At 35.9% G+C, this 25,798-nt stretch overlaps 2 protein-coding genes and 3 non-coding genes across 6 annotated transcripts in view; 3 read left to right on the top strand and 2 right to left on the bottom strand.

Annotated features, from left to right (window-relative positions):
* Positions 1-506: 506 nt before the first annotated feature.
* LOC110373586 (luciferin sulfotransferase) lies at positions 507-4,443 on the top strand. Its single transcript, XM_064040017.1, has 5 exons — positions 507-813; positions 1,170-1,246; positions 2,873-3,067; positions 3,411-3,564; positions 3,945-4,443. The coding sequence occupies exons 1-5, from the start codon at positions 606-608 to the stop codon at positions 4,304-4,306; spliced, it is 996 nt and encodes a 331-aa protein (XP_063896087.1). The 5' UTR covers positions 507-605; the 3' UTR covers positions 4,307-4,443.
* A 902-nt stretch (positions 4,444-5,345) lies between these two features.
* The window catches only part of LOC110373600 (soluble guanylate cyclase 88E), a 75,058-nt gene continuing 54,605 nt past the window's right edge, over positions 5,346-25,798 (bottom strand). Inside the window, exons 2-16 of one of the 2 annotated variants that reach the window (XM_021330914.3) lie at positions 22,777-22,952; positions 19,089-19,370; positions 18,408-18,613; positions 18,141-18,264; positions 16,818-16,959; positions 13,422-13,548; positions 12,906-13,110; positions 10,702-10,848; positions 10,196-10,328; positions 9,577-9,804; positions 8,994-9,419; positions 8,817-8,913; positions 8,596-8,674; positions 8,145-8,316; positions 5,346-7,812 (exon numbers count right to left, since the gene is read on the bottom strand). In XM_021330914.3, the coding sequence (XP_021186589.3) occupies positions 7,487-7,812; positions 8,145-8,316; positions 8,596-8,674; positions 8,817-8,913; positions 8,994-9,419; positions 9,577-9,804; positions 10,196-10,328; positions 10,702-10,848; positions 12,906-13,110; positions 13,422-13,548; positions 16,818-16,959; positions 18,141-18,264; positions 18,408-18,613; positions 19,089-19,370; positions 22,777-22,944 (2,862 nt within the window). In that variant the 5' untranslated portion in view covers positions 22,945-22,952 and the 3' untranslated portion in view covers positions 5,346-7,486. The remainder of the gene's footprint in view (positions 7,813-8,144; positions 8,317-8,595; positions 8,675-8,816; positions 8,914-8,993; positions 9,420-9,576; positions 9,805-10,195; positions 10,329-10,701; positions 10,849-12,905; positions 13,111-13,421; positions 13,549-16,817; positions 16,960-18,140; positions 18,265-18,407; positions 18,614-19,088; positions 19,371-22,776; positions 22,953-25,798) is intronic. The other variant, XM_049849257.2, reaches the window with a different exon arrangement.
* Trnaa-agc (transfer RNA alanine (anticodon AGC)) lies at positions 18,927-18,999 on the top strand. The gene has a single exon. It is a non-coding gene; the product is annotated as a tRNA-Ala (tRNA).
* Positions 19,665-19,736, top strand: Trnaa-cgc (transfer RNA alanine (anticodon CGC)). Its single transcript has one exon. It is a non-coding gene; the product is annotated as a tRNA-Ala (tRNA).
* Trnai-aau (transfer RNA isoleucine (anticodon AAU)) lies at positions 20,005-20,078 on the bottom strand. The gene has a single exon. It is a non-coding gene; the product is annotated as a tRNA-Ile (tRNA).

Raw genomic sequence — 25,798 nt, 5'->3', positions numbered from 1 at the left:
TCACACAGTTAATAGGTACCACACAATACATAGGTATACACCTACCATTTCACACCAGTCTTACCAAGGGGTATTGGGTTTCCCCGGGTAACTGGGTTGAGATGGGCATTCGCACCCTGTAACACACTGGTACTCAGCTTCATTCGGTTAGACTGGAAGAAGACTCCAACATAGTTGGGAGGCTCGGGATATTATGAACAGGTACGTGCCTACCACACAATAGGCATAGCGAATGAAAAAAAGTAATTAGTCCGTCTTTTAGAGAGCCCTAAAATAAAGGAGTTATTTTTTTTTGCCAATCTTAAATGACAATTTACCGATCTTAAATCTGGAGTAATTAGAATCACAACTTCTTAACCCTATCGTCACGCCTATTCACCTCCCCCAGTACCAAAAGTAGGTCCAATTTCCTAACAGTCCTCTCATCCGTGGACAGCTGGTAAAACTATTGGTAGAAAGTGCACAGCTTTCTGCAACGAAAGAGGGAAACGCGATGCACCGATGCAACACGGAATCACAACATTTCCGTTGATTGGAGGCACTGGACGTGTAGACGAAAATCCGATATACAAACTTTTTGGACCGATTTTTTTTTTAATTTCAAAATGAAATCGAAACCAGTGTTGACATTTTCGAAATTAGATCCCGAGACGGGAGGTGTGCTGGATAGGATGTTTGACAAGAAGGATAGCATGGTGGAAATTAATCCGGGTAGGGTAATTCTCCCAGCTGACTACATGACTATTGGTCAGGATATTCTGGATATGGAGGTTCGGGATTCGGACGTCTGGATGTGCTCTTATCCTAGAACTGGTAAGTATTTTTTTTTTTTTAGGTAGACTCTTTCGTAAATATGACATTTGATTTTGATGATAGCAATTTGGATTTTAGATAACGTGATGCGTTAACATCTTAATAACTTTTCAAGTTAATAGATACATCACCATAAATTTAAACTAAAATTTATAATCTTCCATGAGATTTTTTGGTACCTAGGTAGAGAAAAGATCTATCTAATGTATCGACGAGCGCAGTTTTTTTTAAATTGTTTGCACAATTTTGCACGACGTTGGTAATATAATGTTATTATATTTAACGCGTCAAAAGGCGGCTAGTAAATATAGATAAATAAATTGTTCTGGTCTAGTAACTAGTTGTGTTTTGTTCAGGTTCTACGTGGGCTCAGGAAATGGTCTGGCTGATCGGACATAACTTAGATTATGAAGGCGCTAAGTCTCTACAACAAGTAAGTGCTAATAAACATTTAAATGATATTATATTTAAAATTCGCGGAATCCAATTTATTCAAGCTATCAACTCCAGCATGTTGTGTACTATTTACTAGACAGCCTGTTTAAGCAGGTAGGCACCTTTTCCTTAGGCTGGAAACAGTGCTCTGCCGACGGTCAGTGCTGACCGTAGGTCCGTCCCGACCGAATCACATACAAAATCACGCGCGTATCGTCAGCGTAGCTGTATGCCCGTTCATAGACTTGCACCACAAAATAAATAGGTACAGAAGTCAATCTACATACAAAGCGCGTTCGAGTCACGCAGACATAGGTGTCTATGTGTGCGTGTTCACAGACGCGCTGTCTCAAAACAACTCAAAACAGTGCGAGCGCGGCTGCCGTTTTTTGAGATACGCGCGTCACACACAAGGTAGATAAATGTGCACGCGTTGTGATACCTAACTGTAATTTGACTGTAATATTTTTAATTTTAATAACAAAAGAAAAAGTAATAATGGAGATACAAAAAAGTCGTATTTATAATTGTTCAGTGGACGGTTGTTTTAATACAATAATAAACAGTGAACTGTCGTTTTTTAGCCTGCCGATTGATTCAGAGAGGTAAGTACCTATAGTATGTAATGTAACTGTAACTTGTAACTTATTTTCTCATATTTCGATGGTTCGTTTAATAAACGTTGTAGGTACAATTAGGTGGGCAGGTAAGCGCCCCGGTGGCCTCTGGCCCGATGCCGTAATAAGTTTTGCTAGTGTCGACCCAGGCGAACCTGCCTACCTACCCTCAAATATAATTACTAGGTAGGAGTTGATACATTTTTGTGATCATGGCGAGAGTATGTTGTAAGGTAGACTAAATAAAACCGGTCAAGTGCGAGTCGCACATCAAGGTTTCTGTAGGTAGAAGCAAGCTTAGATCAGGGACTTTAACCAATTATATACAAAAAAAAAAATTTCGCAAGTAAAGAGGTACTTTGTTTAACATAGTGTTTTATGGTATATACGTCTGAATAACAAAATTATAAATTTGTTTCTGAAAAAGTTCGGTATCTCGTTCAAACTAATTTCCGTTGAAAGTGTTTATTAACCTCTTGTATGCCACATTAAATATTTTATTATTATTGGTTTATATTTCATTTTTCCTGTTTTATTTTCAACAATAAATAAATAATTAGATACGAGTACCACTACCACGTTAGTTTTATGCGCATAAAAAAGTTGACAACCCTAGCGCGACCGCCGAGTTTAGGCATGAAAAGTGAAGTACATACATGAGATTGACTTCTGTACCTATGTATTTTGTGCTTGCACAGATATAGCTACGTCGAGCACTGTTTCTAGCGTTAATGACTGAAAATACATAAACTACCACTTACTACTTACTACACTATTACGTCTAACGGCTGTTCTCAATAGTGTATCTAGCTGATCTGATGTTTTGTTTATTATAGATTTATTTTTTATATTCGCCAGATACACCTAGGTAATGTCAAATTCCTATCTCCTATTCCTATATATTTCTAAGTAACACAACATATAGATAGAATATAAGTAACAATTACTGATAGATAGGTAATTGAAAACCGTCGTTAGTCCTTTTTCAAAATCACCGACACTTCTAGATTCGATGTCCCCTAGTGGAGTTATCCTGCATCATGGTAGCTGGGCACTCCACATGGTGCAAGGAGTCAGTTCAGGGCACGTCGGTAGACCTGGTGAAGCATCGTCTGCCGTACCCTCGTTACATCCGCAGCCATCTGCCCTGGGATCTACTGCCGGTGGGCATTGAAAACGATGATGGATCTGCCAAGCCGAAGGTAAGAAAATGCTTAAACGGTTTGACTGATTTTTGAAGATTATTTATCACTAAATAGTAATAAACAAAGTATGTAGCTTTTTCTGACCCTATGTCCCTTATCCCTATGTCCCTATATCCCTATGTCCCTTTCCCTATATCCCTACATATATCCCTATGTCCCTTTAAATCTTCAAAACTGCGCAACCGATTCTCATGTGTCTGTTTTTTTAAATAGATGGAGTGATTAAAGAGGAAGGTTTAAATAGCGGAGTTTTTTTTCCGTAGTGTATTTAGTATCAGCATTGCACCCTTGCGAAGCCAGGTGGGTCGCTAGTTTGTAATGAAGCGCTGGTCTTCCGCAGGTGATATACACGTCCCGTAATCCCAAGGACATGGTGGTATCGTACTACCACTACTGCACACTGGTGCACGGCCTCAAAGGGACCTTCGAAGAGTTCTGTGATCTCTTCATGAGGGACCGCGCCCCGTTCGGACCCGTGTGGAATCATATACTTGGTAAGTTGCCTTGGAATTGTTAGGAGAGCTCTTCTGAACTAAAATAACGCATCACACGTCACACTAAAGAATATTATATCTGAGTCAAACTAACGAGTGCATTTTTATGTGTAAACTAGCTTCTGCCAGCGGTTTCACCCGCATCCCGTGGGGACTACTTCCCGTACCGGGATAAAAAGTAGCCTATAGCCTTCCTCGATAAATGGGCTATCTATTCACGTGGATCTTTATAATATTAGTATAGATATATATAATACACTTGTGTACGTAAATGAGGCAGTGATGCGTGACATTTCAGCTTAGACAATCCGTTAATTGCGCCAACTACTTAATGTGAGCGACCCCCTGGCTCTATTCAGTAATGCCCATTGCTTTTCCAGGTTTCTGGAAACGTCGCCACGACCCCAATGTACTGTTCATAAAATTCGAACAAATGAAGCGCGATCTACCTTCTGTGGTCAGGAAAACTGCTGAATTTCTTAACAAAGAGTTAACTGATACGCAAGTCGACAAACTATGCGACCATCTCTCTTTCCAAAACATGAAGACGAATCGAGCTGTCAACTTGGAGGCCATCTTGGAAAAGTCTTTCGGAGTAAGCTATCTGGAGTCGACAGATTTGAGGTTCATTCGGAAAGGTGAGATCGGGGATTGGAAGAATCATATGTCTGATGATCTGTCTCGAAGATTCGACGAATGGGCCGAACAACATTTGAAAGGGACTGAGCTGAGTTTCGAGTAAGGTCATCCTCCTCCGAGCCTTTTTCCGAACTATGTTGGGGTCGGGTTCCAGTAGTTTCGAGTAAGGTGAGGGGGTATTTATGCTTGATTTTGTAGTGTTTATTTAAAAATATTTTTGTACGTCACAATATAAGTTTGTTTTTAACCATTGATAAGGAACTGGTTACGTTTTGTATTTAAAGATAATGGTGTCTACTCGAAGACAATTAGTCTAATTTTTAATGGTTTTTTGTCTGGGACATTTTGATAATGTTTTTTTCCAAAACAGTATTGTATTTAATTCATGTTTTATTCTAGTAGTTATAGCTCCTAGTTTAGTACGTTTGCTCATTGTCAGATGATCATGTTATTTTACTTTATAAATAAATTGTAAGAACATAATGTATAAGTAACTGTAAAGTTAAAACAAATAAAAATAAATATTATTTTAACTTTAGGTACAAATATTGTTTTATTTTTAAAACGTATAGGTAAGTTGCTGAAACCGCTATTAGTACCTTCCTAGGTAAAAGTGAAAGTGCATCTCACTGCATAGGTACTTAGGTACTGGAAAAATATAAGTAGATACCTAGTGCAGTATTTAATAATAACAGTGTTTTTGCTTTTGTTAATTTGTTGCTTTCGTTACGTAGCTACAATTATCGATTAGACTAGACTGCACCCAGCTTACTTACCTACTTGTAAATAGATTATAATTAAGGGTTGATTCGACCAAACATGAAAAAGCTGATATAAGATATTATCCGAGAATAAATTAATCGTGCTATGGTAACTTGAGAATAAGTTCATGTTTGGTCGAGTCGCCTCTAATTGGGATAAAAATAAAACAAAAACGCACTTTGATGTTTTTTTTAATACCACAAAAGTGAGATTCGCAGAGATGGTAAAGAACAAAAACATTAACTTTCAAGCACAATTTACCCATTATTATCAACACAGATAATATAAGAAAACATCATTAAAATGTTGACATTTAAAACACGGTTCTTAGGTACAGTTTGATATAAAATTTGCAATAAAATAACTGAATTAGGTAGGTAAGGTTTTTTGTAGCTCTTTAAAAACGTAGTGAATATACTTTTTGCGTGATAAATAAATAATCTTATATTCCTATTTTGTTAAAATTAATATTAAGTACTTAATAATATGTACAACTTCATAAAATATGAAAACAAAAAAATATAAAAAATAAGTAGGTAACAAAAACGTCAAAAAATAAAAATAGAAACATGATCTGAAAATAATCTCAAAACGACTAGATAAATATATTTTAATTGACTCACAACACTCAGCTACGCAGTGAACTTTAGCTATAATAACAAAGTTTTTTTTTGAAAATATTATGTACTATATCTATGTATTACATACCTACTTATGTACGCACTTATTGCATATGTGTTTTCAAATTAAGGCAATAATTATCTGCTAAAAAACCTAAACCATTTTTTGGGACGTTATTAGTATCTAATATTTTTTTTGGGACATCCAATGAATGGAATAAAAAAGAATGTAATATGATAAACAAAAAAAAATATCCAAAATGTTGTTTCGAAATTCAAAATGGAAACATTGGACCGTAGAGTCATAAGTAGGTAATACATAGATATAGACCTTTTTATTGAATTTATGACTTCAAATAAATCTACATTGATCGCGGCTCTTGTGTGATCCTAAAATAAAGGTTTTATTCATTAATTAATCAAATAAATTTGTGCCTAGTGAGGGCGTAGCGGGGATAAGTACAATATTTACAAAAAAGTGAGTATTTAGTGTAGGTAAAATGTAACTTACCAATTAAAACGAAACCTTAAATTATATTGTAACATAAATATTTAACAAATTTTAACAGCAAATCGTATACAATTTTAGGTAAAAACTATGAGAATTTCCCAAGCATTATAAATATAAAATTACGAAAAAAAACATTAAAAAGGGTGACGTCCATGACGTTATTTTTTATTAGTTAATTCGTTATAACGTCAATTTTGATAAGTATCCAATTAACAAATAAGTATTAAAAACTACTTGTGCTTTGCTAAAAAGAATTATTAATACTGGTACTAGATAATTTTCTACACATTTATAAAAACGTGCTAAAAGGTACATAAGCCTGCTACGCCCCTTAAATTCTAAGAGACGAAAATACCTTTTGAGGTTTTACTAAGTAACATTCTATCTAAGTACATACAATAAAGATACAATAAAAATATCGTCTTTGCTTCGTGTACAAGAAAATATATTCTATAATCAATACGTTTATGGTAAATCATCTATTTTCTCCTTACTTCAAAACCGCCGTTTGACAGCGTCAAATATTTTGATATAATTTTTTAAACTATTTTTTTATGTTTAGTTTCTATTGTCATCTTGTAAAGCTCGTAACTTGTTCTCTTTTCTTTTAATAGTAATCTTTGGAATTATTTTTGGGATGTATTCGTCTGAGATCTATTAAATACTAAAAAAGTTTAATATTTTTTAACTCTAACAATGTTCCACCAACTTTTGAGCTCGTAACATAATTTTCTGATTAATATTTAAACCAAAACATGGTGGATAAAGAGTATTCGCATGTATTATACATATTTTGATCCTTACAAAAACAATTAAGTACAACAATAATGTCTTCTATATCTAAATATACCAATTATGCAAAATAAAACTTGTTTTATGGACTAGAGTGAATTTGTAAATAGGTTTTCAAAACGATACATATACGTAGGCCGAGATAGTCAATAGGAATTGTTCTGTTAAAAATACTGATATTTGTAAACCATTCCGATTTTGATATTAACTAGTAACCCGTTTCACCCTCTCCTGACAACGTAGATATGCTTTATGAAAGACTTATGAGATAATAATTAATAACCTTTACAACCTTTAAATGACTAATAGAAGTAATTACAACAAAAATAATACACGGTATAGACGTTTTAACTCACGAAAGCGGGTGAGCCAAACCTGTGTGCGTAAATGTAAATACTCACGTCTTTATGTGTGACTCGGCTAGTCGGCCACTACTAAGCGCTTCCGAGCTTACGCATACAAAGATAATGTGCATGTATATTCATACACACAAGTAAGACTTACCCGCTTTTCGTAATAAAAACATCTGTACACAAAAGTGATTTGTGCTTTAGCTTGTCAGAGGACAAAACAGGTGAATTAAAAAACTATTTAAACTTTAAACAAGATTACAACTTGAATTATTTTTATGTCTCACGTGAGGGTTTCCGAACGCCCCACAGCATTGATGGTGGTTCACATTCTTTGTATGGTGGTGTCCATGTGGGTGCACATTCCCTTGTTGGAGCTGCTGTTTCTCTTTATTAGAGAAATCTCTGGGAACCTGTTTATTAAATGAACAGCTTTTGTTATGCCCAGGAGCTATTCGCGCCTTAAACCTCCCAACTTTGCCTGGTTTTGGATGATTTTCAGCTAAATCTTGAGTGCAAATGTGAGGTACTTGATTCATATCGTTGTGGGCGTCCTGGTACTCGGTGTCTGTTTCTGAGGACAGAAATGCTCGCGTCAATTGAAAATACTGCTAGCTTCAACTCCAGTGGTAGATACGAGGTAAACGTATCGTCAAATATATAATATCTATCTTGTTCATTTAAATTTCAAGGAGTTCTTTCAGAGTATTATTAGATAACGTTAATATGACATTTGTAAAAGGTTATCTGTACCTTTTCTAAATAGATTCAATTAAATTACCAAGAAGTTTTGATAAATGATTTTGTGCAAGCATGATACATAGACGACTTCATATTTGACACCTTAGCAAGCACTTTTTGCTTCTAATTTTTTTATAGCTTTACTATTTTCTATGAGAACCTTACCTATTTCATCGCCACTATGCTTGGCTGTGAGTGAAGAAGCAGTGTCAGCTCTGAGCGTGGAGTACGAGTCACCGATTGCAGGAGGAGCTGATCTCGAAGGTGAGATCCTCGCGACGCACTGTTGGATTAGCGTGAAGCATCCGAACGTTAGCCGAGGGCTATCTAACGACATCTAGAACATTTCAGCGGTCAAACTAACTGATCCTCAATTTGGTAGTTAATATCCCACCACCAAATTCTTTATGATCTTTTCCACCACCGAAATGTTTGAGCAATTTTTGGTTTTAAGCAGGTTAAGTTCCCTTCAAAAGCAATCCGTGAGATTTTTTGTGAAAAGCAAAATATAAAGTGACCATGCACATGCTTGACTCCAGAAATATACATAAAAGTATAGGTAAAAAATACGAAATTCTATTATATGTATATTATTTTATTGATAGATATAACTCACCCCTTCCGTCAAATTGCCAATGTCCCGGTCTTTGGGTTGTGGCGCAGTGTCAACTCTGCAAGGTGACGTTGAACTGTAACTTAAGATATATCTTCATTTTACTACAGACCTGCTAAGGAAATAATAAAAAATAATATAATGAAGAACCAAAGAAACAATGCCAGTAAAGAAGGCTATAAGTAATAGGAAAACTAAATGGGATCTCAATGATAAATAATTACCATATTGATGAATTGAGACTGTCAATAGTTCTTTGTGGGTCCACAGATTCAGCGTCCGTCCACATTCCAGCTACACTTGTTGAGTTTGATCTGGATTCTACAAAGTAATTATCACTCATTAAAAAAAGTCTACAAATATATTTTCTCAAGACTGGCTGAATTTAAGTGATTAATCACCTCTTTCTCTCTCAGTCCTATTAGGCGAGTTAGCTATACTCCTCCTAGCTACATCTTGGAAGGTCACAGGAGAATACATCCGCCTGTCTTCCACCGGTGACGTCATCGTCGTTTTAGGAGTATTCGAGATCTGGGAGTTCCTCACAACCGTGTTCTGTACTGCCATCAAGTTCCCAGAACTATTCACTAGAGAATTAGGTCCGGAATTCACGGCGTTTGGAAGGTGATTTTCTGAATTTTGGATTCTACTGTTATTTTGGGCTTCTTTGTTATTCATTTGTTGCGCTGAATGTTCTGCGATGCTGTCTCTGACGTCAGCAGCTTTCTCCCATTCTAGTTCGGTGCCTGAGGTGAGTTGTGGTGATATGACCTTCGTGAGTGAGGGTCGAGACTCGCGACCTTCCAGCCAGTATGTTTTCATTGCACCTGCAACAGTTTGTTTTGTCTTATGAGAAACATTGAGTTTACTAGAACTTTAAGATCAGAGCCTGGATACATGATTTTAATGATTTGTATCAATTAACAAATCAAGCCCGACTGATAAATATCTTAATTCAGATAAAAACACTCATAATATCCTTACCTTTTCCTTTGACCTGTATCTCTCCCCTCTCCGTCACCATGTAGGAAGGAGAGAGCAGTTCCTGCGTGGTCTGCGAGATGTGTATCCTCATGGCTTCTGATGTGGACTCCATTCTTGAGGCAGTGTTCACCGAGTCTCCGAACAGACAGTATCGAGGCATCTTCAGGCCTACTATACCAGCTACCACTGCCCCTGAATGTACTCCTACTCTGATTGATAGATGAGATCCTGGAAAAGTTGGATAGATTCTTTGTTAGTTTTTTTTAAGAAGATTCAAACTTTCTGGAGTGACAATGATAATATTTAATCTACCTATGTATACTTATCTTCATATATATACTAATCTTATATATATTTATCGATATCGTCATTTATATTATATCATAGAGCTGAACAGTTTATTTATTTCTTTATTCGATCGTGCTTATCCAGGAACAGCAGAAATATTTCAGTCTTTAGATAGCCTAATTGTCGTTGCTCTCAGTTCCCATAAGATGCGAGTAAAATCGCTGACGATTACTAGTAGTGATATTATGATAAGGAGGGAAGATTTTTTTTTTGAACTTATAGCTTTCTTGTCTCATAAGAACTGTGCTTCAAGGTTATCAGTTTTACTCACCGGTGCTAGGATCTTTCAAATCAGTGATAGCATCCACCATATCCAACGCCATGTCACACACCTTCTCAGCATGATTGTCCTCTTTCTCCGGAGCCCCTGACACCACCATGTAGGCGTCACCTATTGTTTCTACCTGAAAATTATGGTACAACTGTCAGATGAAAATTAAGGACAATAATCTTTCTTTATCACGTTATAGATAGATAAAAATTGTCTTTATTTTCTGCGTTTGCTTTTTCAAGCTATGTTGGTGTTTGCTTCCAGTCTAACTGGATGCAGCTTAACACCAATGTTTTACAAGGATCGACTGCCGCCTACTCATCTCTTTTACCTGGGAAACCCGACATCCCTCGGTAACACTGGTTCTTCGAGTTTCAGTCTTTCTACTGTACCTCAAAACCACTTTAACGTGCCTCCCGGACTATGGAAATTTTCTTTTAATTTACTCTAATCTATTCTTTGGCCGACAATTGCTCTTTAACATAAGCCTCAGCAAATCAACTTACTTTATAAACCCTGTTCCTCTCAGTCAGGGTGTCGAATATGGAGTACATGGCGTTGAGCATGGAGACCACCTCCATGGGCGTGATGCGGGAACAGATCTCCGTGAAGGTCACCACGTCCGAGAACAGGATCGAGACGCTGTCGAACATCTGGAGGAATAATAATTAATATGATTTTTATACATAATGTTTGCAGTTTTGAGGACGTTTTAGAAATGTACGAGTAGACAAGAAGAAATATTGTGTGTCACAGTGCAGCAAATTGATGGCATCTCGCCATTATCTGGCATCTAGTTATTAATTTATGCCATATAGAGGTACATACAATAGTAGTCACTAAAAACTCATTGCCCAATTTTCAAATAGCTATATTTTTTATTGATTAAAAATAGCTGATTTTCATAATTTGATCTGATCATCTCGAATGTCATCATCTGATAATAACTGATCATCTTCAATATTGAAAAAAAAGCTCAAAAATTTAGTTTCCTTAAGTTTTCAGCATTCATAAAATTGCGCAATTTAATTGAACGTCTCGGTAGCGCCTTACTTAAACCAGCTTTAAACTTGAAAGCCTTATTTCTATCGCACAAAATGAGCGAACTACATAATCGCTCGACTAATAAACTGATCGTTTTATCTGAGTTCAGAGGCAGTCGACACGCACCAATGTTTGTACGCTGTAGGGCTAGTAAACCAGCATGCGAGGATGGGAACTACTGTTTAGGTTGTAGTTTCCAACGGTGAAAATGTACCATAATATGAGAAGTGATTAAAATAGACGATTACGATATTTGGTAACGAGATAGGTAGTAGCCAAACCCTTGCAGGTTATTTTGATTCAGGGTCGGTTAGCAGTTTTGGTAAGCGATTTTGGCTTTACCTTTAATTCCTAATAGATAAATTAATTAAGGTAAACGTTTCAAGGTTTATATTATCAAAAGCTAATTTAAGAGCCAAACGCTAACGCTATGGCTCAACCCAGACACCTAATCTCAAGCAACCACTATTTAATTCATGTTTATAATACTAAAAGGTTATCTCATTTCAGGTAACACACATTAAATTACATTATGATAAAAAAATTAACTAATTTAAGTATGTTTGAAGTGGGTATAAAAGATATTACATATGGGAGTGCAAAGGAGAAGTACATAACTCCCGGTGTCCATAAAGGTAGTTCATGTACATAAGGTAGTACGTAATGACCAAATAATTCACAAAAAATAATAAAATACGTGCCAAGTCCATAAATTCATATTCTTCCGAAGTAGATAAACGTTTAGTATTCGAGCAGTGTACAAGGAAAATTGTGAACGCGCGTTTTATCAATATGATCGACAGCCATTGAGTTATCGTAACAAGATTTATAAAAATATGTTTTCCGGCAGAATAGAAATGTTTTGGGAAACAATGGGTAACAAGTTGGGAAAACAATTGAAAGCAGTTGCCTGGTTTTTAGCAAAACTTAATGTTTTGGGTAAGTAACGTGATATTTTAAACATAATTTTTGGTAAGCAATCTGCACAGCCGTTATTTTTAGCTTGGGTAAGCGCAAGATACAAAATAGGATAGGGGAGTACATAGAGTGTACATACGGAAATACATAGAGGAGTAAGAAGAGTGTACATAAGGAAAAAATAATTTAGTACTTTACCCTTCACTCAATTAGTTCAGTAATGAAAAATTCCTAACAGGAGATAAAAATTCCTAAAGCCACAGATTTTTGCTGAAAATGCCAGTCCCGGATTAGTGATCGATCTTTCCTATATTGGCAGAGTGTTTGCACGAGTCTCTGAACGTATGTTTGGCGATCAGAGATGATGAATCGAACGACCCCAGTGAACATCCTAGTGTGTATACTTATCTACCCTGGCCATGTAGAATCTGACCCACAAACCGAATGTGAGAATTATGACTTATGGGCTGCGGGATTGTTCGAAAGAGTTACCGCGGCCCTGGTACATAAAAGGCCTACGACGGACACTCCCTCAGCAATACATGTATGAAAAAATGAACAAGCCCCTACTATATTGTTAACTTTATCAACATTAGCCTTTTTTCCCTCCTCCGCAGGAAAGATCGAGCGCTTATGATATTTAACTTAATTGCTCCCATTTTCCTTATTCTTTTCATTTCTGTTTCCGCAATTCAATACATAACTCAACGTGGAAGAGATTTCTCAAATTGAAAACTTTGTGACTTACCTCACAAGTGTCTATAGGGTTCTCTCCATTCCTCAGCCTGTCAGCCACCTGCTTCGGTATCATCTGGTACAACAGCTCGTCAGTCCTCTTCATTTCTTCGTCCAGTTTCCTCATGGACTCTTCTAACTTCTTACTCTTCTGCTGTTCTTGGTCTAACGCTAGTTTTAGCTCCACTGACTGCTGTGTTCCGGCGAGCATCAAGTCTCTGAAATTTTGGAAGGCAATTTTAAAGTTAGAACCAAGAGCAAATGAAGTCTACACAAATACATTGTAAACGCATACAAAAAACGCAAAAACAAGTGAAGTTTAAACATACACATCCATACACTCAGAAGCAACATAGTGCATTTATACTAAACGTATGTACTATGCACACATAATACATGAAGATATACAAAGACAGAGGTGAGAGTCAATGGTGTCAAAGGTAACGATAGAAAAGCTTTTATTGGCTAGGTAGGTCATTTTTGGAGAGCAGGGTGTAATTTCCGAATAGTTTTAAATTCCAAAACTTACCTGCTAAAGTCATGCATAGACAGATCGTTGATATAAAGCCCGGTAGACACTAGAGCAGCGAGGTCAGGCATCACAGGAGTTCCCAGGTACATCATCATTCGCCAGTTATCCATATAGATCATTTGACCTGAATCAATTCGAAGATATTAGAACATTCGAGAAGATCGGTGAAGATTAAAATGCTGAGGTATCTAAATACTGAAAGGAATATGAGAGGTAGCAATATGTTGTCAAAGAAGAAATAAGGAATAAAAGTATTTACAGAAACGTAAATATCGATATCATTCTATTTACAAAACAAATATCTCAGTTAAGTAAATATGTCGAGTTTACGAAGCATACATATCTAATGTATGTGAGAAATTGAAAAATGTAGGTCAAGAGTACCCCTTAGAAGTGCCCAAATATTTGATGGAATAGATTGGGTACCAAAATATTACCTACCCTGAAGGAAATTCAAAAATATCAAACGTATAAGGTGAAAAAGTTGTGCTTTCTAAACAACAAAATAATATAGAGAATTAAAAAGTGTATCTGGTGATGACACCAAAGAATTTCGTGCTGGCAGTATTATGAAATGTCATAGCTATTCAGATTTCAGTACGAGAGAAGGAAGACGCATTAAAACATTGTATGTAGGTTGTTCCTTTCCTTGCACTGTAATCTTGCTGACTTGCTGCATATTTCAATTATCTATCAATCCATTAATTTGCCTACTAGCGATAGAATTTGGACTCTAGCAAGTAAATCAAAAGATTGACAGAGTATTGGGAGCAGCCGTTAAACCATATCACAATACCGCCTTTTCTCTAAAGATAGTTATTGTATTTACATAATTGATTGCATGAACAACTAGTCGTGCGATATTTCATAGACTGTCAGGTGCCCAAGAGTCTACAGACAGATTTTGTGCTAATTCTCCTCTACCTTTGAGATGTAAATTAATAACGTCAGGTAGAGGTCTTCCGTCATACGCAAAGCGCTTCTTAGGCTGCATGCCTGCAACATTGCATCAAGTTACTTAATTTTTGAATACAAATTATTTGAAGAAGAAGACATGCTGCGACTACCCCAAAGAATAAATCGGGATAAGGAGCAGGCGTATGTTTTTGGTTCGTTGCAAGAACGTCACTGCTTGTAATGTTTAGTTACAAATAACGTCTTTTTTACGTTTTTAAGCTGATCTCCTGATGGTAAGCGATTATCGCCATCGAGTTGCAAATGTGTTGCCGATTTCTTGAAAACAGTGTCTTACTGTTTTGACTGAGACAAAGATCGTCAAACAGGTTTTATGTTTGTTAAAATCACAATTATAAGTACTAAATATTTCTTATCTAATCTTGTATGATTTTTCCTGAATCCTTCTCTTAATTTTATTTCTATATCATATGCTTTTAATGTATATACATCTTAAATCTAGGCGCTAATTGCTAATCTCATCGAGTTGTATGACTTATTTGCGGTGTCCCCGTGAAACGAGTTATTGCGGTTTTCATGGAAATCTTGGTCTTTCCCTTTTAGTTCCTTGCTGACTGTAATGAGTATTATGGGAAAATACGCTGTCTATGCTTTTTGAAATTGTAAAAGTATTAACACAACATAATTTTGAATTAAGTTGATCAACAGTTTTCCAAAAACCTAGGTATAATCCTAGGTTTTCCAAAATATCAAGACATAAAAAAAGATTACATTTAAATAGGTAATTACAATCCAGTTTTGTTAGTGTCCCTCGTCACTGGCACTCAATCTTATAGTTACAGACAATCATTTGTTAAACCCTCGATTACATTATATTATGTAGGGAACCTAGGTGCCTGTGTGTAGTGGTGTCCTAGCCTTAAAGTACTTGGAGCCAGATTACAGCGAAACTAAAACTGAGACCTCATAAATAATGATGACTCCTAGCTCGCTGAACGAAGTCACTGTTAAACGAGTTCAAACTTTACAAAGCTTACAAAGTCTAAATTCGTTTGTTGAAGTTTGATTCTATCAGGTTAGTTGAGATCAGGTTAGTTTGTCACTAGAGATATAGTTTTAATAATATACTTACAACAGAATAAATAATTTAGGTAGTTGCTATGAATAAATTAGGTATAATAACACTTACTTTTGCTTAGCACTACTTTCGGCACCCGGATAAATAGTTTGTCTAAAGGTTTCTTGATAAGTAGATACCTACTTAAATGGGCTATCTAACACTGAAAGATTTTTACAAATCGGTCCAAAAGGTAGTTGTACTATATGACGTTGGCAAGTACAGTTAATACCAAATATCTTTGCGTCTCTGAAGTTAGAGAGCTACCAAAATGAAATTGGTCATGAACCTATCGGAAAATTCCGATCACAATTTCGCCAGATCAAAGTTAAGAGGACGAATTGGAATTTTTGGCGCCAAGGATGTCAATTTTTCTCAGTAAATACAAAACGGATCAAAATACAACTTGGTTACCTGAAAGTTCATGATATAAACCTTATTTTGTTAGTTGTAGAAACATGATTAGGTAACTTTTATAACAGAGAAAAATATATCAAACATTCCTCTTTTTAAAAAGAGATTCACATATTATGGGCAAACGGGACCGATTAAAGCCTCTTAACTTTTTTAGTAGTTGAGTATATACATACTCTTTAAAATTGTAGAAGGATTTTTTATCAAATTATCATTTCTAAATAATAAAATTACAAAACCATTTTGTCGCTTACGACTTTTAGTTATAAGCTAGCGCGCGTATTGTTATCCTCGCCCCGCTCAGACGCTCCGACCCCTTTTGGCGCCTTAGATGCGCGTGCCAGTTATGGAATTATTGTTGACCAATTCCTCGCCTTAATTCAATGAAGAAGCTGTGACTCAATGACATTGACGTGGGTTCGAATCCGGTTTGTTCAACTGTCAGATCGGAATCTTACCCGTAATTTGATGAGTGGGGAAAAATCAATGGTTTTTACCCCATGAATGGTTATGTAGGTCATGTCTAAAACGTGGAGTATATTTTTGGAACTGATTATTGTGGTGTAGACACGAGTATAGAATTATTTGTATTTTATTGGTCGTAGAATGAGTTATTTTCGTACTTAGGTATTATTCGAATATGTAATGAGCAATGATCTGTTATGTAAGTAGATCCTTTTTGACTAAATGTGAAAAGGTGTATCGAGTTGCGCGGGTAACTGGGTTGAGGAGGTCAGATAGGCAGTCGCTCCACATAAAATGTTGATCTTCTGCTGTCTCTATTTAGACTGGAAGCCATCTCCAAAATATTGTTGGAAAAAGACTAGGTCGATAATGAGGTGAGTATGAATTTAGAAAAAAAATGTGGTGAATACTTTTCTCAATCGTAGTTTCTATTGACTTTCAAATCCTGGTAACTAACATTTGGTCTACAGTCCAAAACTTACCTTTAAGCCTAAGGTTCTTATCAGTAGCTGCCTCAGTTTCATCAGATAGTCTTAACAGTTCGTTACGTTTGTCAGGAGCCTTCTCATGCATAACGGCCTCCACAGTCACCAGCTCGAAGATATTGTTGGTGCGGTTCAGGATCTGTGGGAAATGTTTTTAGTAAAAATCAGTTCTTATTGGTTTGGATTGGACTCGGTTACTAGGTTGCACTTGAAAACAATCGGTAAGATAATCAAGCTTCAATGGCGCTAAGTAGGTAACTAAATATAGTCCGATAGCTGCTAGTCATTTTTGTTACTTATCTAACAAAAGTATTGAGATAGACATATCTACCTACATAATTATCTACGTAGCTATTGTTTTTTAAGCTTGCGATGCACTAATCTGATGAATATGTTTTTCTTTTTTAATCAATATTCGAATAATGTCAAGAACTTTTTAGGCATTCATGGAGGTAATCTTTAAGTACCTAATATCCATTGACATATATTCTAGCGATAGACAAGAACATCCATACAAATAATTTACCCGCTTATGTCGTCTGTTGACATCTCGTTGACGTATTGTGACATGTAGTCATCCTCATTGATGATAGTTGCTGAAGTGTCGCTCGTATTTTGCCTACATTTTTCATTACTCAAAAAGTTTATATCTAAGTGAATTCAAAATCATGTAATATATCAAAAAGTTTATTTATATCTAATTGAATGCAAAATCATGTAATATATTAAAACCAGGAACTTATTTTTAGAGTTTTTAATATTAATTACGATGTTTTTTTTCTTAAGAGGGCTATCACAAATTTTCGCGAATTTAATTATTTTTTCTTGAAAGTAAGAACATACCATGACAAAGTGAAGTCTGTTTTCATTGATATTTTACCTACTGCCAGTTTTATGGCACATCTGTTTCTGCACGATTTTCTTAATCCGTAATTTAAGATGGCGGGCGGGAACAAATTAATGCATATTTGTAAAATTGAATTATAAATGAAAATTATGATATACAAGCGTTGTAATTTTACTAACTTGACTCTCGAATAGTTTATATGTGTAAGTTTATACCTTGATATGTATTTTCTATTTTATAATTGTCGTTTCATAGACATCCATCTGACGCAGGTGTCAAAATCGCTCTGATTTGCCATTTTGGGCACTGCATAGTCTGCAGTGCAGTTCAGTGTGGTAAGCTTTTTGTTCGGAACGTTCTATCTAGTACGTAGTACATATATATCGATGCTAATATCAATATATGTCCTCGTAGGTGTTAAATAGATGAAGGTAGTTATAAAGTGTAAGTATAAAGTTGAAGTGTAAACTCACAGTTTGGAATTTGAAAGCTATAAGCGGCCGCACCAGATCAAACCAGTTGGTTATTTTCTTTCCTACTAAATCCGGCAATATTACCATCAAGGAGTTCCCGATACTTCTCACTACCATGTCCGATCTGAAATTAAGAACTGTTTATTGTTTTTTTTGTGCACTTTGAAATAAATCAAAACTTAAAAAAAAAGTTTTAATTCGCATGCTTGTGAAAGTAGAACCATTCCTGTCATATTTGTATTTAAGTAAGTTAAAAATAAGACATACCCGAATACGATGCAAAAAGGGAATATTTCAAATAACACCGAAGCACTGATAGGCAAATGTTTTTCTTCTCTGGTCATAGCCAAAGAAGCGAGTGTGAACGCCCGATTGTCAAAAGTCAGTTGAAAAGTTACATGAACCGTGTCGAATAGTAACTCTTCCCGTAATAACTCTATTCGCATTTCCTTGTGATAAAAATGGCGGGCTACCTGGAAAAAGAACATTTTATATGATTTTCTGATCAAATTCACAAAATGTTTAGCGTTCACCTTCAAATTAACGTATTTGATTACAGCGCCATCTAGTAATACATTTAAGAACAAGGTGAAGGATGACTTTTTAGCGCAACAGATGGCGCTGTGTTGGAACATTATTGTGTAGAAAGAATTTGTAGAGAAATTTGAAATTAAATGAGTTGTTTAGTTGTATTTATGTTATAATAAATTATTGATCAAATAAATATATTATGAGGATAGACGCTGTAGGAGATAGTAGTGTACAATTTCGGCACCACAGTCGTCAGGGGGCGTAGCTCAGATGGTAGAGCGCTCGCTTAGCATGCGAGAGGTACCGGGATCGATACCCGGCGCCTCCAAATCTCTTTTTGCCGGTTTTATTTCTTTTCTTCAGGATGAAAAACATCTTGTGATATTTTTAATTAGATTTTATATTAATTTTACTCACCTCTCTAATTTGTCCCATAGCGTAATAAACAAAACCTCTTCGTTTTGACCTATAATGCAACGTCAATCCTTGTCTGGTCTCATTTTCGCATATAAAGCTGGGTGCTCTCATTCTCGGATAACTGAATTTTAAATACTCATGAAGATTGTCTAGGCCGTTGAGGAAATCTCTCATATGTCTTCCGAGGACTGATAAAACTCTGTCGTATCCATATTGTGAGACAAATCCGACGAAATATACTCCCATTTGGTCCATGAATTCACGTTCTGTCATACCCAGTACCTGTGAACAAGGAAGAAAGCGTCTGTTAAGAAAAAAAATAATAGCAAATGTTTTTAGTTCAGTGAGATAACTTTGTCATTATAAACTGTGGGCAAAAAAAAAAAAAGTGGTAAACTTGAAATTAAACTTTTGAGTCATACATAGTTGAATGTAGGGGTAGGTACATTCGGCCTGAAACAACCAAAAATGCGTTCTATCAGTGGCGATCGATAGTTTTAATTTAATCTGACGTCATAAAATGTGAATAAAAGTTGTACTTGGAATATGTTTCGTAATTTCAATCACTTGGACATCGGGGATGTAACTCAGTGGTAGAGTGTCTGCTTCGCATGCTGAAAGTCCTGGGTTCAAATCCCAGCATCTCCAAATCAATCTTTTGCCCTTTTTTTGGTCGAATCACTAACGCCTTTTGTCACATATAATTACGAATTCTTTTGATTTTCTTATCAAAACAATAACTTCTCCCTTTTAGTGCAAATAATAATTTAGTCAAAGTTTATCAAAGAACATAATACTTTATCTATTTGCGAGTACTATTTCGCTAGTTCATAAATAAAGATAAGATATAATGTTTATATTTCACCCATTTTCAGAACAAATTTTAGAAATTGAAATCAAATCCAAAAAGATAGTGTGGCCCATGAGGGGATCGAACCCGCGACCTTCGCGTTATTAGCACGACGCTCTAACCAACTGAGCTAATGGGCCAGTTGTACGCATTAGCGAAATAGAGGAGTAATATCTGTTGACGTTTTCTCTAGTTCTCATCAACACAGTGGTCAATATTGTATATGTTTATCCACTACAAATTCATTATCAGATAAATAAAATAATGTAGGAACAATGGACATGTGACAACTTGATAAGCAACGCGTGCCCTTTTGTATCAATCGTCTGGGGAAATCTAGAATATATTCTAAAACAGATAGTATTGTAGTTAAGAATAATGAAAGGCAGTATCATTTAAAGGGTTAGTTGGACACTATTGTCTAGGCATTTTAATAAATTGAGTTTAATCTACGATACGAATAATGGACTCATACATTTTTTTTATAAAGCTGAAGTTATTTGTTTGTAGGCTTTCAAATCCTTAATATTATTGTGTAAAATACCGCATTTATAGAAGGAGGCTAGTTACATGCAATCTTTTGAAGAAGCTCATTATATTTTTTTTTTGTCTGACTTGCCAGCTTCTAACGAAGGAAACAATATATCTGGGCAAAACCTAATATTTTAGTCTAAATAGCTATGTATGTAATTCAATGAAAGTGTCGGAGCGAGATTCCCAGACGAGCTGTGGCTGTTAAAATTCACCGACGATACATCATCCATCTTCCCGCGCTTTCATCTGCCTTCATTCAATGGAATTTATTTATTTGTTGAATAAGTATTTGTAAGCTATGTATGTGGAGTCGTAAATAAAAGGGGTCCGAATTATCGGTTCCGGTTTCTTAGGTGCAAAAATTGACAGTTGTGTTAAACTCAATATTATTAACACATACTAAACATATATTATTATGTTGTTAGTACCGCATGTAAGAATAACTTATTAGTACGTACAAAACCTAAAAGAAAAGAACTAGGTACCTACTTTAACTTGGCGCATCGGCCTTATTTTTTAAGACACATATTATTTAAAAATCTAGTATGTAACTTAAGTTTTCCTCTACCTACCTACCAGGTAGGTACTATTTACAAAATAAAAAAATATACGACCAAAAAACTATTTCCACTATTAGTATTTATAACGTCTCCATTTACAATTTGGTCGCCATTAAAGCAGTGTTGAACGTTCGCGGTCACGGCCGGAATGTGTTGCCAGCAATAAATACTGCGCCCAGCGTCCGAGACTGACGTTTAATTGAAAATACATGTTTGTTACACTTAGGGAATGGCGGAGAAAAATCTTGGACATAAAACTTTTCTAGAAATAGTTGGGTCTGATTTTATATGCGATATTCCAAAGCTATTTCTAGCTTGAATTGTGTTTCTAAGACCAAATCATGTTAAAATGTATACTACTTAATTCGGTTGCATTGATAACTCGGAATCCATTTAAACTAATATAAGTATTACAGTTCCTAAGAATGCAAAATGAGCAAGCGTATCCATTTGACTTACTTTTGCCCCAGTTATTGTTGATTGTCTTCTACCGACCGCCATTTTAATGAGGTCACAATATCTACAAAAATGTCTTCTATAACCACCAACCGAACTAGTGACGAAACAGATCAAAGAGCCATAATTTATAAATAAAGCAACGAAATACATAAATAATAATAAATTAGTCAACACCATACGGAATACTGCGAAGTTTTATTTTTAGTTTTCCAAATCGTTTGGTGATTCCTGTGATTTTTTAAGATTGATTTAACTTTTTTGGCGGCCATTTTGGAATTGTGTCGCCGCACGGGTACAAGGTCTTCTAACGGCCATGATCTTTTAACAAATAGAGAGCGTTAGAAGATAAACCAAAGAGTATAGTATTCAGATACGCTTGAAGACATTTTAAAAATAAAAGTGTCTAGCTGTTCCCCGTGGTTTCCCTTATTACAATGAAGACTATTTACCGTCATTTGGTAAAAAGATGCCTATGAACTATCATCCTTTTCAAGCAGTAGAATATGTTAGGGCCCCAAATCCATTTAAGTCAGTTAATTATTTTTGTCGTGAAGGTGCGACAGACAGACAAAGTTACTTTAGCACTTGAAATATTGGTAAGGCTTTGTGATATGGGTCGCACTATCGGAATGATTGATGGAAACTATTCAACGGTAGGTTTCAACCACACAAACACATCAAGTGAGACGGGAATCTAGATTGACGGAGGGATATGATAATGCAGAGAGTTCAGGTTATGAGAGCACATGAATAAAATGATTGTTGAATTTGGATTCGGTGCTTAACGCCGTTCCTTTATAATGTGTGTGAGTGAAGTATTGCGCCTACAGGGAAAGAATTTACTGCGGAATTCAATAATCGAACCATCTGTTGTTTTGCGATTAGACATAATTTAGAAGTTAATACGTGATTTCAGTTCGTAATCATCAACGAGAGGCAACCCACTAAGAGTTAATTTACAAGAAAATGTGAAAATTGGACGATTATCTTATCATGAAATGTATCTATTTCTAGAGTTTTTTTTTTGTGGATTTACTGTCGATCTGGGTGAAACTTCTTTCTGTACTCGGATAGAATACTGTAGCTTTCTAATAAGTAGTGAAAGAATTTCTCAAATAGTTTCAGTAGTTTCGGAACCTTTAAATACACGAACAAAAAATCTTACCTCTTTATTATATTAAAGTAGATAGTATCTTTTCATTATTTACCTTATGTACCATTCTGTGGAATTAAATGTGACCCAATAAAGAAATAAACTACGTTCATTATACCAACTAGTTCTTACCTCCTGAGCCTTCTTAGCGAGCCTGGTAATGAGGTTCTCCGGGTAGACCTGGTGGACGGAGAAGGATGGCTGCTCCACCCCCGCCTGTCTCCGGATGTCCTCCCAGCGTTCCTCCCCGTAGGTCTGCCGGATGTACTCCGCCATGTTCTCGAGGAGTAGCCCGTACATCTTGGAGCCTGGAACGAAAGGAAAGATATTTCTAAATAGGAGGTTTTTAGTTTGATCTGTATTTATGTTTGTGCGCGATGGTCTCACGTTTGGTTGACCCGATTTCGATGTAGTTGTCACGCTACTGAAACAATTAACGAGTCCAAAAAATCCTATAACATCAATCAATCAACAATCAAAATCATCAATCAACCGTCTCCTAAAGAAGGTTTTTTAGTATGTTACTGAAGTCAGTTTTATTTTTTTTAAGTGTTGGACTCGTTGTTTGTTTTAGTTCACCAATGGTTCTTGTAGCGTCCCGAGAAGACTTTTCCCGCAGCCGCATAAAAAAGTACCTACCCTATGTCTTATCTCAGACTCAGGTTTCTTTGTGTGCCAAAATCATATAAGTAAATTGGGTATGTACCTAGTTTTGGCAAAAAAGTAAAAATAACATAAGTCGGGATTACTGTGATAAATGATGTCAGTTACAGGTAAACTAGCTAGGTACAATAAAGAAGAAACTCAACATTTTGATTTCATAAAAATCCCGAAAACGGACCAGGCTGGAAATCTAGGTAAATTGAGAACCATATCTAACTGGTGTCAAATCATAACAATTTATGTAGGACCCCAACGTGGTGTAATTCAAACCGAAAATTGCCTCATTTCCTATTAAAGATATCCTCCTCTAGATAAAGAAAAGTTCAATTCTGTCTAGACAGGAGGGAACCAAATTACATTTATGTAGGACATTAAAGTTTAATGGCTTTTATACGTAATGTTAGGTAACTCGTAATTTCCCAGCTAATTATCCTAATTCCCCCCTAATTATCCCAGCTAGACCATTACCCACTTTACATCCATTGCGACACCAAAATTCGCTTCAGTGACTTCACTATGGTCAAACCACTAGTGTGCAGCCGCGAGACGCTGAAGGCTGACTTCAGAGGGGCAAAGTTATATGAGCAATGCTTCCAGCCTCATGAAAATTATTAATTACTCTGAATCATAATTAAATGGTAAAATTCATTCATCCTCCGAGCTTTTTTTCCAAGTATGTTGGGGTCGGCTTCCAGTCTAACCAGATGTAGCAGAGTACCAGTGCTTTACAAATAGCGACTGTCCTGCCTGACCCCCTCAACTCAGTTACCCGGGCAACACATGGTAAAATTCATTAGTGTCCAAAAATCGCGTAAATATTCCGCGTAAAATCTAAAGAAATAAGATAAGGTTTTCTAGGAACTTAAAAATGAAACGTAGAAAAAAAAAAAGCAGGACACACAGACAATCTTAAAACATTACGGTATTTACAGGACAGATTGAATTCAGCTGAGATCCATCTAAATAAAACTCCGAGGCCTATTTCAGGAATTCAAGATTGTCGAGTCAAGATTGGCAATATATCGTAACCCTAAATAGCACCAATAGCCAATAGCCATTATCGTTATCTCGACTACAGTAAATGTTTCTCCGATTTCCGTACAAAGGTCATTTCAGTGTTGACCTCGATAGATTTACAAAGACATAGTTTTCAATTTATAAGTATTATGAATTACTAGCTTCCATCAGCAGTCTTGTAACACACGAGGACACTTCTCCGCACAGACGGATATATTGCCTCTATCCTTCCATGGAACAGGCTAGGCGGATGACGAACTGAACTTAATAATATGTAAGATGAAATCCGAATGAGCCTATATTTTTTGTTGAGCAATCAAATTATCACATAGATTTGCCTTTATTGGTAGAATTTGTGGGTAAAACACTAAAATACACCAAAAATGATTGTATACGCAACTAGCCATTACCCCGCGGGCTTACCCGCATCCCGTGGGAACTACTGGGATTAAATATACCTAGCCTATATCGGGAAGGGTGTAGGTTTCCCACAATGAAAGAATATTTCAATCAGTTCAGTAGTTTCGAAGCCGTTAGGGTAAGAAAGGAACAAAAAAATGTTACTTGTTTTTTATATTACGGTCGATTATTTAGATGTAGGCGCATTTATTTATCCTACATTTTATATATCTACATACAAGTCTAGAATCTACCCTATATTGTAAAGGTTGTTCCTATCACTTTGAGATCATCTATATGCAATTCCACCGCGTGAACGAGGTCGGAGCGAGTCTAAACTCTTTTATACAATCTAACGCCATATACACCTTATTACTCTGTAGTAAGTACATCGTAGGGATTGCGTTTTATTAGCACCGAGCTTTTATTTGCTGTAGGTTTAACGAAACGTGGGACATGATATTTGGAGAACTCGATATGAAAATTAATTGAATGCTGTGTTAGATTTGATTATTTTGTTATTTACTGAGGTCTGGGTCAGTATATACAATCTATATTAAATAAGAAATATTTTTTTATGGTTTCACTGACCCATACTAATATTAAAACTGCGTAAGTAACTAAGTATGTCTATCTGTCTGTCGCCCTTTCACTCCAAAGCTACTGAAAAGATTCAAATGTTTGTAGCCTGAAAAATTACATATTAGGCTGCGGGAACTGGATCCCTAAGAAAGAGAGTGGATCTGATAGGAAAATCTAATGAATTCAACAAAAAAGGCAGCGTTTAACTAACTTATTTTGAGTTCCATGAAGTTAATCTATGGATGGCAGCACAAAAATTCCACATTGAAACCCCTTTCCAATTTAATATAGCCCTTTAAAATATAGTCCCCAGGCCGGCGAACAAAGTTTTTTTTGATACATATACATTTAAGACTTTGTGAGTGCCTTCCTTACGATGAGTCCGACAAACTTTTCGAATTCGCAAATTTTGGTGCCGCTGCGTTTTTTAATGCTTGACTCCTGAAATTGTCGATATGACGTCACTACGACTCTTCGTACATACACGTTTCAT

This window comes from Helicoverpa armigera, chromosome 21, assembly GCF_030705265.1.
Source record: "Helicoverpa armigera isolate CAAS_96S chromosome 21, ASM3070526v1, whole genome shotgun sequence".
In the NCBI taxonomy this organism is placed as follows: domain Eukaryota; kingdom Metazoa; phylum Arthropoda; class Insecta; order Lepidoptera; family Noctuidae; genus Helicoverpa; species Helicoverpa armigera.
This window is presented reverse-complemented; position numbering and strand designations above follow the sequence as displayed.

What these genes read in the sequence shown, in the direction of transcription:
- LOC110373586 (XM_064040017.1), top strand. Translation starts at nt 606, where the DNA reads ATGAAATCGAAACCAGTGTTGACATTTTCGAAATTAGATCCCGAGACG. An exon ending in GCGCTAAGTCTCTACAACAA is followed by an intron (nt 1,247 to 2,872) that starts GTAAGTGCTAAT and finishes CGACACTTCTAG; the next exon opens with ATTCGATGTCCCCTAGTGGA. An exon ending in ATGGATCTGCCAAGCCGAAG is followed by an intron (nt 3,068 to 3,410) that starts GTAAGAAAATGC and finishes GGTCTTCCGCAG; the next exon opens with GTGATATACACGTCCCGTAA.